Source organism: Jaculus jaculus, chromosome 4 (assembly GCF_020740685.1).
Source record: "Jaculus jaculus isolate mJacJac1 chromosome 4, mJacJac1.mat.Y.cur, whole genome shotgun sequence".
Lineage (NCBI taxonomy): Eukaryota > Metazoa > Chordata > Mammalia > Rodentia > Dipodidae > Jaculus > Jaculus jaculus.
The window spans coordinates 19,965,697-19,982,206 of record NC_059105.1 but is presented as its reverse complement, the minus strand read 5'-3'; the positions used below and the strand labels follow the sequence as shown (position 1 = coordinate 19,982,206).

Here is a 16,510-nt window from a genome sequence, read left to right as displayed (position 1 = left end):
AGCACGGCTAGGGTGGGCCGACTCAGCCCAGCAGGGAGCAGCTCTTCCCAGGACACCTTTTTTTTTTTTTAAATTTTATTTTTATTTATTTGAGAGTGACAGACACAGAGAGAAAGACAGATAGAGGGAGAGAGAGAGAATGGGCGCGCCAGGGCTTCCAGCCTCTGCAAACGAACTCCAGACGCATGCACCCCCTTGTACATCTGGCTAACGTGGGACCTGGGGAACCGAGCCTCGAACCAGGGTCCTTAGGCTTCACAGGCAAGCGCTTAACCGCTAAGCCATCTCTCCAGCCCCCCAGGACACCTTTTAAGCAGAGGCTGTCTGGAGGGCATGCTTATATCCTACCAAGACCTAGTGTCCGCGGCCCCACAGCCCTCTCCTGCATAAGCCAGAGGGACTCATGTGTTGAAGCAGGTTTCTCAGGTGGGAGGGAAGATGTACTGAGCCAATAAACTGCGAGCCGCCACCACTGAGCAGAGCTGGACCTAAGGACAAGATGCTGTGCACTGAAATACCGATTATTCTGGAACAGGGACATAGGATCTTTCCTTTTTCCACATTGTTTAAGGAATGGCCCATTTTTCTAACTTTCAAGGTCAAATAAGACAGACAAGACATGGCTCATTCTCACCATTGGACATTTATCAATGGAACTAAGTAAAAATGCCAGTTTCATAGGAAATCGAAGAAAGCTTCAATCAGATCCACAGGCCTCTTCACCTGTCTTTTCTTAAAAAACTCTTTCCCTCTAGGCCGGGCATGGTGGCTCACGCCTTTAATCCCAGCACTCGGGAGGCAGAGGTAGGAGGGTCACCGTGAGTTCAAGGCCATCCTGAGACTACAGAGTTAATTCCAGGTCAGCCTGGACCAGAGTGAGACCCTACCTCAAAAAACCAAAAAAAAAAAAAAAAAAAAACTCTTTCCCTCATAAAGTACTAGTCAATGGCAATCACCCCACTTTACACTTCTTGTTCCCTCTGTCACTTATCAATAAAAACAACAAACACGGGCTGGACTGGAGAGATGGCGTAGCGGTTAAGCACTTGCCTGTGAAGCCTAAGGACCCTGGTTTGAGGCTCGATTCCCCAGGACCCACGTTAACCAGATGCACAAGGGGGCGCAGGTGTCTGGAGTTCATTTGCAGCGGCTGGAGGCCCTGGCGCACCCATTCTCTCTCTATCTGCCTCTTTCTCTGTCTGCCGCTCTCAAATAAATAAAAATAAACCAAAAAAAAAAATTTAAAAAAAGAAAAACAACAACAAACACAAGTGTTACCAAGAAACACACCCTTTCACATACGTGCATACACACCAGTCTAGGAGTCAGCTTAGTTTTGCCTGTTCCAATCCTACTGATGATCTGAACACACAGCCAGGTAAAAATGACCGTGCCACACAGACCCCAGGGTGACTCCACTACATCACTATGGGGCCCGTCACTTACCAGCTGCTGGCTGCCAGGAGAGGCCAGGAATGACTGTGACGGTCCCAGTGTGGGGGCCTTGGCTCTTGAACCAGCTATGCCACAGACGTAGGCACCACATTCAACAAAGCCACACACTTGGTAAACACACAGCCACCAACCTGGCACAAGGCCTACCTGCTTCTTCCTGCTTCTTAATTCAGAGACCAGAGCGGACTCCACAGCGGGAACGAGCTGGTGAAAGTGCCCCTGCGGCACTCCTCGGAGCTCACGCAAGGGTCCGAGGCTTCGCGGCGGCACATCTCCTCATGCCTGCCTTGTGCCCGGTGCAGGGACCTTGTGTCCACCATGGTGTTAGGTGGGCTGCACCAGTGTGCAACAGAAGGATGAAGCCAAGATGGCTGAGGGCTGGCATGTGGGGCACATAGTCAGGTCTCCCTGGAGCTCTCACAGATGCTGCCCCTGGGGGCTCCTGGGTATAGGGCCCCAAAGAGGGATTCACGGACCTGATCACCTCAGCCCAGGCCAGCAGTCACAGGAACTGGGAGAGTCTTTCATGAGGGAAGATCTGCCAAAGATAAGACAGCTTCTCCTTTCTCCAAGCCAAACTGACTGGCTCAGGGGTTTTGCCCAGGAAATCTGAGATCCAAACAAGCTGAGAAGGAAAACTGATTTTGAAATCTGGGTAAAGGCTACAGTTCCTCACAGAGGAGCAGCCCCAACCACCCACAGGCTGATGTCTGCCAGGAAAACATGGGAAACTCGGGGGCACAACTCTGCCCTACACAAGGCAACACATAGTGGAGGCTCTCTACTCATACCCAACTCTAAAGAGCAATCACGTGATCAGAACTGAAACAACCCTTCCACCCATCCAGCTGGGAAGCAAAGTTCCCAGGTAGACTTGGATCCTTCTTCCGTGTCTGCGGGTCATTACTTGATACCCCCGACACGGTTAACCCCAGTTGTCAAGCTGACTGGACTCAAATACACCTAGCAAATCAGCCAAATACACTCGCGGGGCTGTCTGGAGCCTTTCCAAAGATGCCAGGCACGTGGATGAGCACTGAGTGAGGAAATCGCCCCTGAACATGAGTGGCAGGATCCAACAGGCCGGGGGCTGGGATGGACCAGAAGGCAAACAAGGTTTTAAAATTTCATTCCAGCTGTACAAACCTCTTTATTTTTTGTTTTTTTGTGGGAGGTGAGGGGGCACCAATTCTCACTGTGCAGTGCACACGGGTGTCAAACTTACAACCCTCCTGCCTTGGTCTCCTGTAAACTAACACACTGAAGCTCTTATTAAGCAGATGTAATTGTTGCTGCTGTCATCACGCATGGACATCAAATTCCATATTCTTCAGCCTTTAAATATAAATTTGCCCGTGACCCTCCAGTGGCCTTGCAAGCTTTCAGCCTCACACTGGGGCAGCACTGCTCATCCCTCTTGTTCTGAGACTTCCAACCTGTTGGACTGATCAGCTGCTGGTTCCCTGGCTCTGCAGATGGCCGCCGTGGGACGACTTGCCCTGTGACCATGGAAGTGGATTTCACAGGTCCCGCGTGCTCCCCGGGCTCTGCTCCTCTGGAGAGCCCAGGCGAGAGCGACTCTGCGGGCACAACCTTCCTGACATCCACTGCAGTAGCACATGCTATTGTTGAGCACTGGCTAAGTTGGCCTCAGTTGAAATCTTTTGCAATTCCTATAAATCAAAGCAAGTGCCAAGGGGCAGCACGATGGTAAGCCTGTTGCTTTCCTGCTAGCTGCGGCTACGTGGCGGAGGACGGGCATGCCAACAAGTGTGCAGACATGCTTCTGTATCACCCGACACCCCAGAGGACCCTAGTATTACTGGCATTTCACAGATAAGACGACGAATCCTAAAAGCATGAACACTCTTGCCCTGGCTCACAGAGCTTCCAAGGAAGACCTTCTTAAGCCAGGCTGAGGTGGGAACACAAGTTCAAGGCTAACATGGGCTTTATAGTGAGGCCCTGTCTGGGAAAAAAAAAAAAAAAAAAGTATGATCTTCTAAAACTTCTGGGTGCCATTCACTATTTCCATGGTATCACCCAGAGAAAATGAAATCTTCAGGTTCAGCCCTGAGACCTTGCTCCTGTGTGTATGGCAGGGTCACTCTGACCTGGTCACATCAGGGAAATGACCACAGTGACAATAATGGTGAGCCTGCTGAATCATACTCCCGTAGAAAACTACCCCAGCAGCCCCCGACCTCAGCAGACAGCACAGCCTCATGACCAAGTGCTGGCCGGGCGAGCATCAGAAAAAATACTGTGTCTCATTTTAAGGATGTCAGTCATATCAAGAGCTGCTTATCTTTTTTGTGCCAGGGGCCCCTTTTGGCAGAATGGTGAAACACACAGACCCCGTCTCAGAATGCCACTAAACACAAAAAAGAAAACACCTTAATCCCAATGCTCTGGAGGCTGAGGCAGGAGACTGCAACTTCAAAGTTAGCCTAGGCTAAACAAAGAGATCCCATCTCAAAAGTAAAATTCCCGGAGGGCTGGAGAGGTGGCTTAGTGACTAAGGTGCTTGCCTGCAAAGCCAAATTATCCAGGTTCAATTCCCTAGGATCCATGTAAGCCAGATACACAAGGTAGTGCATGCATCTGGAGTTTGTTTGCAGCACCTGGAGGCCCTGGAACGCCCATCTCTCTATCTGCCTCTTCCTTTCTCTCTCAAATAAATAAATAATTTTTTTTTTTCTTGGTGTTTCAAGGTAGGGTCTCACTCTAGCCCAGGATGACCTGGAATTCACTATGGGTGGCCTCGAACTCACAGCGATTCTCCTACCTCTGCCTTCCTAGTGCTGGGATTAAAGGTGTGTACCACCACACCTGGCAATAAATAAAATTTTTAAAGGGAGAAATATCACTATGAGTTTGATGGCAGCCTGAGACTACATAGTGAATTCCAGGTCAGCCTGGGCTAGAATGAGACCTTACCTCGAAAAACCTAAATAAATAAATAAACAAACTTGGAGAGATGGTATAGTGGTTAAGGCACTTGCTTGTGAAACCTAAGGATGCAGTTTCAATTCCCCAGTACCCATGTAAGCCAAATGCACAAGGTGGTACATGCACCTGGAGTTCGTTTGCAGTGGCTGGAAGCCCTGGCATGCCCATTCTTTTTGTCTCTATCTGCCCCCCCCAAGTAGATTAAATAAATAAATAAATAAATAAATAAAATTTTTAAGGTAAAAAATTAAACCTGGAGATCATATTAGATGAAATAAGCTAGGCTCTGGAAGACTAGTATTGCATGTTTGGAGCCTACATTTTACACACACATACATGTAACATGGAAACAGAAAAGGAACTACGTGAGAAAAGGAAAGAAGGACAGGAAATGGTAATGGGCGGGGAATATGATCAAAGAACATGATATACTTGAATGAAAAGGTCATTATGAAACCTGTCACTTTGTACAATTAATACATGTTAATGAAAACTTTAAAACAGAAATTAACTGTAGTAATATTTATGACCCTAACAGAATCCCACTAATAAAACAGTCAAAGCCACAAAATACTTCAGGGGAGAGCAAAGGGATCACAAAGCCAGGTAATGAACCCTTACCAGGCAATACTTTCTTCTCCCGCCCTCTCCCAAAAGCAGACATGGTGGTGACCAGTGCTTTGGCAGCCATCCTGGACTAGGAGAATCTATGTCCACGGAATTCTTACTGTTTTCCCACAAGCAGCTGTAGTGCATGGAATGACAACCTGCAAAAGACACTTCTATGGTTTAATGCAGGAAGTTGTTGATGAGACCTTATGTGGGATGTAATGAAGGTGAGGATGAAGTGGTTCCTAAGTCCAGTGACAAGTGTCCACATGACAGAGAAGACAAATGCAGGAACCAGAGAAGGAGGCCATGTGACGATGCAGGCAGACACTGGAGTGAGGCAGCCTCACACCTGGAGCCATCAGGGCATCCCTAAGGCCTCGAGAAGGGCACCGCCCTGCCAACTCCTCGGCTTCAGACTTCCCAAGTGTGAAAGGATACATTTCTGTTGTTTCAAGCTCCATGACAATTTACCATGGAAGTCATGGGAGGCTAACAGCAGGGCCTCCCAGTTTTAGTACGCGTGAGCCCCCTCCACCACTGACCGAGCACAGGCCCCTTTTGTGAGGACAGCCCTGCACAGGGAGCTGCGCAGAAGCAGCCTGGCACACGCATGCATCCTGAGATACGGGTCATTCAGCCCGCACCGAAAGTACTCCCTTTTTCTATTGCAATGGTCATAATCAAAAATAAACCCAGGGGGAGTCCTTTCCTCCACTCTATTCTTCCTTGACACTAGTATGTGCTTCTCTTTCCATCCTCTCCCTAAACTTTCATATCCCCTCAAGCTAGATGCTCATTCTCACCTGTGTTCTCAGCTCCTCTTCCCTGCCCATTCATCCCTGGGGCTGACCCTTAGCCTCCTCCAAGCCTTCCACCTGGACGGCAGGCGCCCGTCCAACTTCCTGCTCCCATGCTTGCCTCCGCCGGCTTGGTCACATCTCGTCTATTTCCTGTCATCAAATACAGCCTGGGCTCATCAATTCCTTTTGTCAAGGCCAGTGACATGCTGAATGAGAGTGCTTGAGACACATGAAAGTTCCAAGAGAAGGCCAGAGAGATAGCTCAGCAGCTAAAGGTTCTTGTTTGCAAAGCCTGGCAGCCTGGGTTTGATTCCCCAATACCCACATAAAGCCATATATATAAAGTGGTGCATGGATCTAAAGCTTGTTTTCAGTGAAAGAGATTCTGGTGTGTCTGTTCTCATTCTCCCCCCTCCCTCTCTCTTTCAATAGACAGATAGATAGGTAGACAGACAGATTGATCTGCTTGCAAATAAATAAATAATTTTTTTTAAAAAAAAGAAAGTTCCAGGGCTGAAGAGATGGCTTAGTGGTTAAGACCCTTGCCTGCGAAGCCTAAAGGATTCATGTTCTACTCTTCAGATCCCACATAAGCCAGACGCACAAGGTGACACAAGCACTCAAGGTCACACATGCGCACAAGATAGCGCACGCGTCTGGAATTTGACTGCACTGGCTACAGGCCCTGGTGCGCCAATTCTCTCATAAAAACAGAAAGATAGTTCCATCTATCTAAAATGATGTCAGGTAGTGCTTGGGCCCAGACAAGCATCTATAAATGACGACGGCCAGCAGCAGATGCTTTCTCTCCAGCCCACAGGATGGAGGGGAGAGGAAGGCACTGGGCAGGCAAGGCTGCTCCGAGCTGCTGCACCCTCTCCTGGGCAGAGGGAGCTCAGTGAGGAAACCACTGGGCAGGAGAGGCCGGGCTCGGCGTCACACAGCCCTTCCTGGATCTACAACACTATTTCAGCATTGCGTTTTTCAGCTGGACAAGCAAATACCCCTAGTTCCTAATACCAGGAGTAAGTACTAAGTTTAACTGGTCAACTGTGAGCCAGCGGGGGCAGCATCAGCTCACACATATGCACATACCATACACGTCTACCACATATGCTAGACCAACGCAAAAAAGTGCACAATTTCTTTTTTTTGGGGGGGGGCTTCAAAGTAGGGTCTCACTCTGTAGCTCAGGCTGACCTGAAATTCACTATGTAGTCTCAGAGTGGCCTCAAACTCACTGTGATCCTCCTACCTCCTGACATTACTTTTAAGAACTGTCAAGAAAACAAAATAAATTTTTTTCTAATTATGTACCAAGTGACATAAAGCATTTCAGTCACTTTCACTTCATGCCCTGCATAATCTGAGTGTCTATGATCACAGTGTTAATAAGGTGGAGTTCACGCGGGTTTCAGAGTCCTCACCTTTAATCACTGTCATCTTGCAAGTAGGCTTTATTTCCAGAGAATAAAAAAAAGGAGAGTGGGTGTAGTGGCACACACCTATGATCCCAGCACCTGGGACGTGAAGGCAAGAGGATTTAGGAGTTCAGAGCCAGCCTAAACTACACTGAGTTCAAGGCCAACCTGGGAAACATGAGACCAAAAAAAAAAAAAGAGAGAGAAGAAAACAGCAAAGAGTCCCAGAGGGGGAATGAATGTGAATGAAAAAGAAAGAAGAACCCTCCCCGCACCCAATGACTGCTGCCTCTCACAGCTCCAAACCCACAGCCCCACAGTGGACACCAGCAATCCCTGAGAAGGGCCCTCAGTGCAGTGGGACAAGGAGGAGGGAAATGACGGCACCAGCACATGATATGTCCATACAAAGTTTCTACTTAATAGAAAAAAAAATAAAATAAAATGAAGAGAACAGAAGGAATGTCAGGATAGAAGGGAAAGGGAAGAGAGAAAAGGAGAGGGAAAAGATAGGGAAGTTTTATGGAGGAAACAGATATTTTGAATCCTCAAAGACCAGCCCACAGGTCCTCTAGGGAGCCCACTGTCTGGTCTTGGCTCCTGATTCCCCACAAGGGCACAGTCTACTAAGAACTCTTCTCCATGTTGGCTCCCCTTTGCACCTCAAGCACACAGCACAGTGCAGGACCCGGGGAGGCATCAAAACCCACCTGCTGACTCTATGAATGAATAACCAAGCACAATTCCCAAAGGACAACACAAAGCATGTGCTCAAGAAGACAAAATAAAACAGTAACATCTGAGCAACAAATTTCTTAAGTTATGGTAGATAAAAATTACTGCTACTCAAACAAATGTTATCAATGCATGAAGTAGCGCATGCATCTGGAGTTTGTTCATAGTGGCTAGAGGCCCCGATGCGACCATTCTCTGTGTGTGTGTCTTTTTCTACATATAAATAAGTAAATAAAATATTTGAAATCTGCATATACTTAAAGTCTCCAAATACAGCAAAAATTACAAGAATGAAAGGGAAAAATAAATTAGTAATTAGAATACTTTAATGAACCTCACTCAATAATTGTTAAGACAGGCTGGAAACAAATCGGAATGTTATAAAATAGTTGAGAGGTCTGGAGAGATAGCTTAGTGGTTAAGGCGCTTGCCTGTGAAACCTAAGGACCCAAGTTCGATTCTCCAGAACCCAGGTAACCCAGATGCAGATGGTAAAGTATGTGTCTGGAGTTCATTTGCTGTGGCTAGAGACACTGGCACACCCACTCTCATTCTCATATTCTCTCTTATTTTTTTTTTTAAGATTTGAGCACTCAGCATGGTGGCACAAGCCTTTAATCCCAGCCCTGAGGAGGACACGGTAGAAGGATCGTCATGAGTTTGAGGCCAGCCTGAGACTACATAGTGAATTCCAGGTCAGCCTTGGCTAGAGTTAAGGCCCTATCTCAAAAACCCAAAGAGAAAAAATGTAAAATATCAATAATAGTAAGAAAAACATACCTAAAGGAAATCCTGTCTAAAAACCTCTCCTCTCCCCTAGATATCTCCCCCCCAAATTCCTGGAATTCTAATGCTATTTCTCTCGATGATATTAATTCTTGGGCCTTTGGGGGGGGGGGGCACTCAGCCTAGGAAGCCAAAATTACAAAGTTGTACAAGAAAATGCTATATAGCCACTGAATATTATGGATTTAGATCAGTTACATGAAAAAATATCCAACAAAAATTGTCAGAGCGAGCTAAATGACTCAGTGGTTAAGGAAAATCTCCTAGCCTGAGCTCAATTCCCCAGTACCCATGTAAAGCCAGATGGTGCTTGCATCTGGAGTTATTTGCAAGGGCAAGAGGCTCTGACCTGCCCACACTTATTCTCATTCTCTGTCTGTCTGTCTGTCTGTCTGTCTCTCTCTCTCTCTCCCTCATAAATAAATGTCTGTTTTAAATGTGGGGGGAGGGGAGCAGGGGTAAAAGGAACCCCATCAGCCTGATTCCAGGTATCTGAGGGACTCGATGCACAGAAATGAAGACAAACACCAGGGGGATGACGAGCTCTCTTTGAGGCATGAGAACAGGATCCCATGTTTACAGGTTTTATAAAAAATATTACATAATTGTTATAAATTTGAAAGAGAGCCAATGTGGTGGTACACGCCTTTAATTCCAGCACTCAGAAAGCAGAGGTAGGAGAAATCACTGTGAGCTCGAGGCCACCCTGAGACTACAGGGTGAATTTCAGGTCAGCCTGAGCTAGACTGAGTCCCTACTTCCAAAATCCAAAAATTTTTAAAAATAGAAAACATTCAACTGTATGAAAAAAAAAGAGAGAAATATACCAGAGCACTTTTCTATGTTGTGAGACAGGTGAATTATGGCCGCTTTTCAGTGTGTCCTTTTTTTCCCTAGTGCTGAGGCCCATACCAAGAGCCTAGGGCTTGCTGGACAAGTGCTCTCCCACTGAGCAAAATCCTCAACTGAATTATGATTGCTTTTCAACTGTTACACCACATGCTTTCCTGTATTTTCCAAGTTTTCTACACTATCACAAAAATAAACCACTGTACCAAAATGTTAATATATAAAATTCAACATACAAAAAAAAAAAAAAAAATTCATTGGATCTTTTTGTTTTTGCTCACATGACCAAATTCTCAGCTATTCTCAAACCCCAGTGCTATTTTCAGCATTAAAAGAAATGTCACCAGGAGCCATTCCAGTCAGAAAGACGGGCCGGCAAGTCTGACTGCTGGCTCCCGTGCGCCAGCGAGGGGGAGGCGGGGCCAGGGCAGGGGGCGCCTCACCGTGAAACTGTTGTTGACGTTCTTGGTGCTGGATTCGGCCACGCTGGCATCCGTCAGGTCCACCTCATCAAATATGATTGACTGGAAAGAGAGAAACGAGGGACTTAGCACACCAAGGCCACCACATGCCAGGCACTGGCTCTGCCCTCTAGTCTCCCTCCACCCACCTCCACAAGCCCTGAGACCACAGCACGTGGCCAGTGCGCCCATGTCGAGTCCCACGCCCACCTGCCTCTTTTCCCCAGGCACTCAGAGCTCACAGGGTCACCGGTGCTGCTACAGCACGGCTGGCACTCCTACACTCTACCTCTAATACCAGTGTTTCGTTCGTTTGCTTGCGGCAAGGCCTCACTCTAGCCAGGCTGGCCTTGAACTCATAGCAACCTCCTGCCTCGGCCTTCCGAACGCTGGGATTAAAGGCGTGTGCCACCACTCCCAGCCAGTGTTTCACTTTAAAAGTGAGTGTGCTCTCCTTGCTGTTCCACCTGAGGGAAAGCCAGCCAGGCTCACACTCAGAAGGTCCTTTGGGCTGTAGCTTCTCAGAAGACACTTAGGAAGAGTCCCAACTAAAATACATGATCGGGCTGGAGAGATGGCTTAGCGGTTAAGCGCTTGCCTATGAAGCCTAAGGACCCCGGTTCGAGGCTCGCTTCCCCAGGTCCCACGTTAGCCAGAGGCACAAGGGGGCACACGCGTCTGGAGTTCGTTTGCAGTGGCTGGAAGCCCTGGCGCGCCCATTCTCTCTCTCTCCCTCTATCTGTCTTTCTCTCTGTGTCTGTCGCTCTCAAATAAATTTAAAAAAAGATTTAAAATACATGATCGTCAGAGACAAGGGACAGGACCTCACAGAAGAGGCTCAGCCACAGGAAAACCAGGGTGTGGAGCAGTCACAGCCAGGCTCTGAGGAGGGCTGGGAGCCAGACTTGAGACTGCCCTCTCCTCTCCTCTGTCCCCTAAGGCCCCACCTAAGCCCCCATGTCCTTTTTCCTTTCCTGTTCCCTTGGCTCTAGGGTGGCTCCAGCCAGAACCTCTAAAGAAAAGACTGTAACTGAGGAAACAGGTTCACCTTCGAAGCAGCTTCCCTTCCCCACCAGGACAGAAGTGACTGTGGTGCTAGCAGGACCCTTTCCAAATAAGCTGCTTTGTTTCATTTCAAATTTTAGCACACTACCCCCTCTAGGGGTGCTCTCAATTGAGTCCAGATTGCTTTCAGACCTCAGTATCAGAACTGCCACTGACATGAGACAAAAGCTCAGGTGTGAGGACTCCAGCCAGCGCACGGTGGAGACATGGGCTCTGCGACAGTCACTGAAGCAGGGCAGCAGCGTGCGTGCCAGCGCGTGCCAGCTCCCGCCAGGGAGTCTAGCCCAACGTTTTCCCTGCAGCCGGGCACCCCCACCCAGGGCCAGCTGCTGTGAAGTCTAGAGATAAAGAATTTCCTATTTCTGTTCTCACACTAAGAAGCCCGATGACTTCAAAGCAACGTTTAGCCCATAGTAAGAGATTCGTGGGCCTGTAGTTCCCCAGCTTTTGGACAGAAAACGATCCAAGTATAATGTGGTTAGTTCTGTGACCATTTTTTCCATTTTTAGACAAAGGGAGAATGAACAAAAACAATTTTTACAAGAAATAAAACAGCTTTCAGGCAAATAAAACCTGGCATCCTGGAGCAGTACAAACTAGCTAAGCTGGTATGGCATCTGCCTTCCACATCCAAGGCCCTAAGTTCAATCCTGAGCACCACCAAAGGTGGGAGTTGGGAGCCATGGCTGGAATAGCTAGAAATAACTGGCCTATGAAAGGAAGGCTGCCCATGTGCTCAGTCCTCAAACGTGGACTCCTGAAGGCTTCCTCTCAGGGCCACACCTTTGCAGTCTTGGCGTAGTACAGCGTTCGCCCTCGGAGCTTGAAGTATCTCCTCTTGGAGCGCTGGAATGAACTGTTCTGTTTGGTCAGCATGCCTTCTTTGAGGATCGTCTGAAAGTAGAGAGACATCGTGAGCTCGCGATTCTGAGGTGCCCCTTCACGCGTCAAGCTGAAATACACCCCATATGGCTGATGAGTGCACATGTCTCTAAAGGGCCAACAGCCTACTAGGAATAGTCCTCACACTCACAGACCTCGACCTCTGCACAGGCTGAGCCCTGTCCTGGGGATGCAAGGGGCACATCAGTTCTCTAGGGGACCACAGCATGCCTGGGAGGGCACAGTGTCAGAGATCCAAGGTATGTCCCAGATATGCCCAGCAGATTAGCAAAAGGGAAACTGAGGCTCCAGGAGCTTCGGTAAGCAGCAGTGGGGGACAACGGAGGCATAGGGCCAGCACATTCTCTAGCTCTAGCATTTGGGATGTTTCAGCTATTCTTGGCCCTGTCTCCGTGTTCTCTGGCCTCTTGCCATTTCTCAGGATCCTGGTGCCAAAACTGTCCATGTCTGTTGCTCTGGGGTTTAGTGTGGCTGCAGACCTACGCTCTATTGAGCCCTCTAATGGCCAGATGTCACTGTGGGCATCTGTACACACCAAGAGTGAAAGTGCCACCACCTAAGCCCCAAAAAGCCTGTCACACTACAGGAGGCATTCCCTTTTCTCCAGAATCCAAGATTCACACTGGTCAGTTTAAGCAAGGTTTCCTTGGAGCCGTCCTCCTTCACGTGCCCATGGAGAGGTTCCTAATGAATGTGACTCTGCAGGCCACTTGGAAGCCAAACGTTCAAGGAATGACTCGTCACCAGATGCCCTGAGCCACACAGTTGCTAATGCAATCAACACGAATAAATGGGCTGGGGTACGGGCATGGCTGGGTGGTAGCTGTTGCCTAGGACACCAAAGCCCAGGCTCTGTCCCAGCATTGCAAAGACAAATGATAACAATAAGCAACATGCAGCACAAGAACTTGCTTCCACATTCAGGGCTCTCTCACAACTCGAACAGAAACGCGCACTCCACAGAGTCTCAGCAATCCCATACAGCTCTGCTCTCTAAAGCACTTTGTTGTTTTGTTTTGGTCCAAGGAGGGTCTCACTCTAGCCCAGGCTAACCTGGTACTGATTCTTTAAGTCCCAGGCTGGCCTTGAATTCAGTGATCCTCCTACCTCTGCCTCCCTAGTGCCGGGATTAAAGGTATGGGCCACCAAGCCCAGCCTAAACCACTTTTTAGAACAGTGTATTATAGCCGAGTGTGGTGGCGGGTGTGGTGGCACACGCCTTTAACCCCAGCACTTGGGAGGCAGAGGTAGGAGGATCATTGTGAGGTCAAGGCCACCCTGAGACTCCAAAGTGAATTCCAGGTCAGCCTGGGCTAGAGCGAGACCCCACCTCAGGGAGAAAAAAAACAAGTAACAAAACACAGCGTAGTATGACGTGCTCAAGCACTCAGAGCTACTTAAAGCTTCCTAGGAGTAAACCAGAAAGCGGGATCACCAAATGTGCAGCACACAGTCATGTCTGGGCCCCCATCAACAGGGGGAGAAGGACAGAGAAGAAGGGTGCAGAGGCCTCAGCCCCACATACTCAACACACAGAGACAGGCTCAGGGTCCACAGGCCAACAGTACATGGCCAGGACGAAGTGCCGGGGCTTCTACTCCTACAAACACAGTTGCTTCCCGGGGCCCCTTTCGGACAGGGAGGGCTGTGCAAGGCCACACTCACTTAGCAAGGCCCCCTCCTGGACGGGGCCTGCTCTGGTGGAAAGTGATTCATCCGTTGAGCCTGACCATGGTTGGCGGAGGGTTGCGAACAACTCTTCTTCATTCATGCTGTGGCTTCAACCTCCACCTCTTCTCTAGAGGTCACCCACCCTATCTCCCAAGGCAGTAAACAGTGCCAGGAAGAAAGAAAGAGGAAAGCCACCATGCTGCCACAATCCAAGAAGACACGTACAGACTCCAGTCACTGCGCACAGGCCACGCTCAGGCAGCGCTGCGGCCAGGACACCAAGCGGCCTGCGGCAAGGAAGGACCGTGGCCAAGTGTGCTTCCAGGTTCACCTGGACGAAACTTGCATCATGCACCTCTGTACACACCACCACCAGTCCACAGACACCTGGGGCACACCGAGAGCTCACCCCTACAAATATCTCCTCACACCCATTTTAGCTTCCTTACCTCTGCAGGGGAAGAAACTGCTTCCATATCTTTCCCATGTGCAAATTTTTAAATAAAAGTAAGACAACAAAAACAACAAGCCAAGTCCCAGAAAAGTTTTATAAATTATCTTTAAAGGACCAATGCTAGAGTATTTTTTCTTGCATCTCCTACATAAAAGAAAAAGCAAAATTAAAGTATAATTCACTCTAACCAACACACACACACACGTGTGTACAGAAAGAGAGAGCATGCACTTTTAGAAACACAAGAGTGCTTGCAAGCCTGGGCTGCCCGAGGAGACCTGCAGTTCCATTTATAGTACAATATGCTCAGAAAAAGACTCGCATGGGTTTCAGCGGAAAAGGCTGGAGTGAGATAAAAACCAGTATTTCTTTGAAGCCTTCTCCGAAACTGAATTCTTCTCCTCATCTGCTGCTCCTGAATATTAAAGATATGCTGTAGAGTATGTTTTAGCATTCAGCCAGAAGCAATGAACTAAAAGTAGGTGAGAAAAATCACACTTTGAAGCCACATTCTGGGTTCTGTACTGGGTGCCACAGGAAATGCTGCTGGCCTGGCACCCTTTCACCAGCACAGGGTAGAGCAGGGGGCATTCCAGGCTCCCACACCTAGGCTCGGTGCACAAAGAAGGGCCAGGTGTCATTCAAGCCACCTAGCACACCCTTAGTAGGATCAGAGGCAAATCTGCATTCGCTCGTGGCCACCAAGGAGATGTGCAAAAGCCAACACCACAAGGCTTCTGATCCCGAAGTGGAACCAGAGTGTGAAGGCAAGCAGTGTAGGAAACCTGAGCCTCCAAGTGGCCCCAGAAGCTACAGCCACGTACTGACCAGGCAGGACTGCAGGGGGAGCAGAAGCCTCCAGTGGTCTCTACTTAAAAATGCAGCGCTGGAAATGCCCTGAAAAGGGCGCTGCAGCGCTGGGCAGGAAAGCCCACAACGAGTTCCTGTAGCATAATCAAACATACCTGTAATGTGTCCTCGGAAAGGGACAGTGGGGCCTGACAGGGTGAGACTGCCCCGCTTTCCTAATCTCTTCCTGAAATGCATGGCTGTGTGGTAGCCAACAGCTCAACTCAGGTGGTGACAAGGCAGGGTCAAGGGAGACACGGTGGCTGGGACACCAGACAGGTCAGACCACAGGACAGACAAATACACACACGGGCATGAGTGAGACCCCTCTGAGGACAGATCTGAGAAAGCCAGGCTGCAGGGCCTATGGCCGCACACTGCAGGCTTCCAGCCTACTCCTTTGGTGTATATACAGAGCCCAGCAGAGGCAGAAAACCGGGGTGGCCCCAGAACACTGCCTGACCCTGACCCCAAATCACAGGGCGGAGGCTCAGAAGTTTAGTCTAAAACTCGGAAGAGTCAGGACAGGAGACTCCACAGAGAACAAACAGCTCAACAGGAGGAAGGATGTGTGCAGCTAGGGACATTCATGATGAAGTCTGCAGGCTGGGGACGGTTTCTGCAAGAAGCTGAAGGGCAAAAGAATGAAGTTAACTCATGCAGCCACACAGCTAGTATAGGGCAGGTCTGTGACTCAAACCTAGCCTTAGAGAGTGAGGTCAAGAACATGCTGGAGGACATCATCTAAGCACGATTCTCCCATGGCATGGAGTTTACTAGGTGCTCCTCCAGACTATGCCGCAAGTAGCGTCCTAGTCAGTAGTCTGCTCCAACACTCCACTTGGGACCGTGAGGAATATGATGACAGCGAGAAGCCTCTCCACATCTACGACCGTTTGTGCGGCCAGGTGGTCCTGGTCCTGGATTGTCAGTTAGAGAAGTTACCCATGAGGCCCCAGGACCGATTGATTGATTGATTGATTGATTGATTGATTGATTGATGCAGCCAAACATGCCCACACATTTTGCAACACAGATAAGGAGACTATGTATCTTTGAAGACCTGAAGGCACTAAACATCAGTATGGGAAGAAGTGTGCAGAGGGTGGACTACAGCTCTTCTACCAGTCCCAGCTGAAGAATGCTCCCGTAACCTTCACCGTGGATGGAGTAGTAGTGAAATTTGGCCAGGGTTTTGGGAGGAGAGGGGAAGAAGGGAGGAGAGGGGAGAGGAGGGGAGGAGAGGAGAGGAGAGGGGAAGGGAGAAGAGGGGAGAGGAGGGGAGGAGAGGAGAGGAGAGGAGAGGAAAGGAGAGGGGAAGGGAGGGGAAGGGAGGGGAGGAGAGGACAAGAGGGGAGGGGAGGGGAGAGGAGGGGAGGGGAAGGGAGGGGAGGGGAGGGAGGGGAGGGGAGGAGAGGGGAGGGGAGGGGAGGGGAGGGGAGGGGAGGAGAGGGAAGGGAGGAGAGGGGAAGGGAAGGGAGGAGGAAGGAAGAGGGA

General features: G+C 49.2%; 1 protein-coding gene across 4 annotated transcripts in view; it reads right to left on the bottom strand.

The window, feature by feature from the left end:
* Positions 1-16,510, bottom strand: part of Dgkd (diacylglycerol kinase delta) — a 102,906-nt gene that overhangs the window by 65,096 nt on the left and 21,300 nt on the right. For all 4 annotated transcript variants that reach the window (XM_045147125.1, XM_045147126.1, XM_045147127.1 and 1 more), the window contains exons 2-3: positions 11,920-12,030; positions 10,054-10,134 (exon numbers count right to left, since the gene is read on the bottom strand). In XM_045147125.1, coding sequence (XP_045003060.1) covers positions 10,054-10,134; positions 11,920-12,030 — 192 coding nt within the window. The remainder of the gene's footprint in view (positions 1-10,053; positions 10,135-11,919; positions 12,031-16,510) is intronic.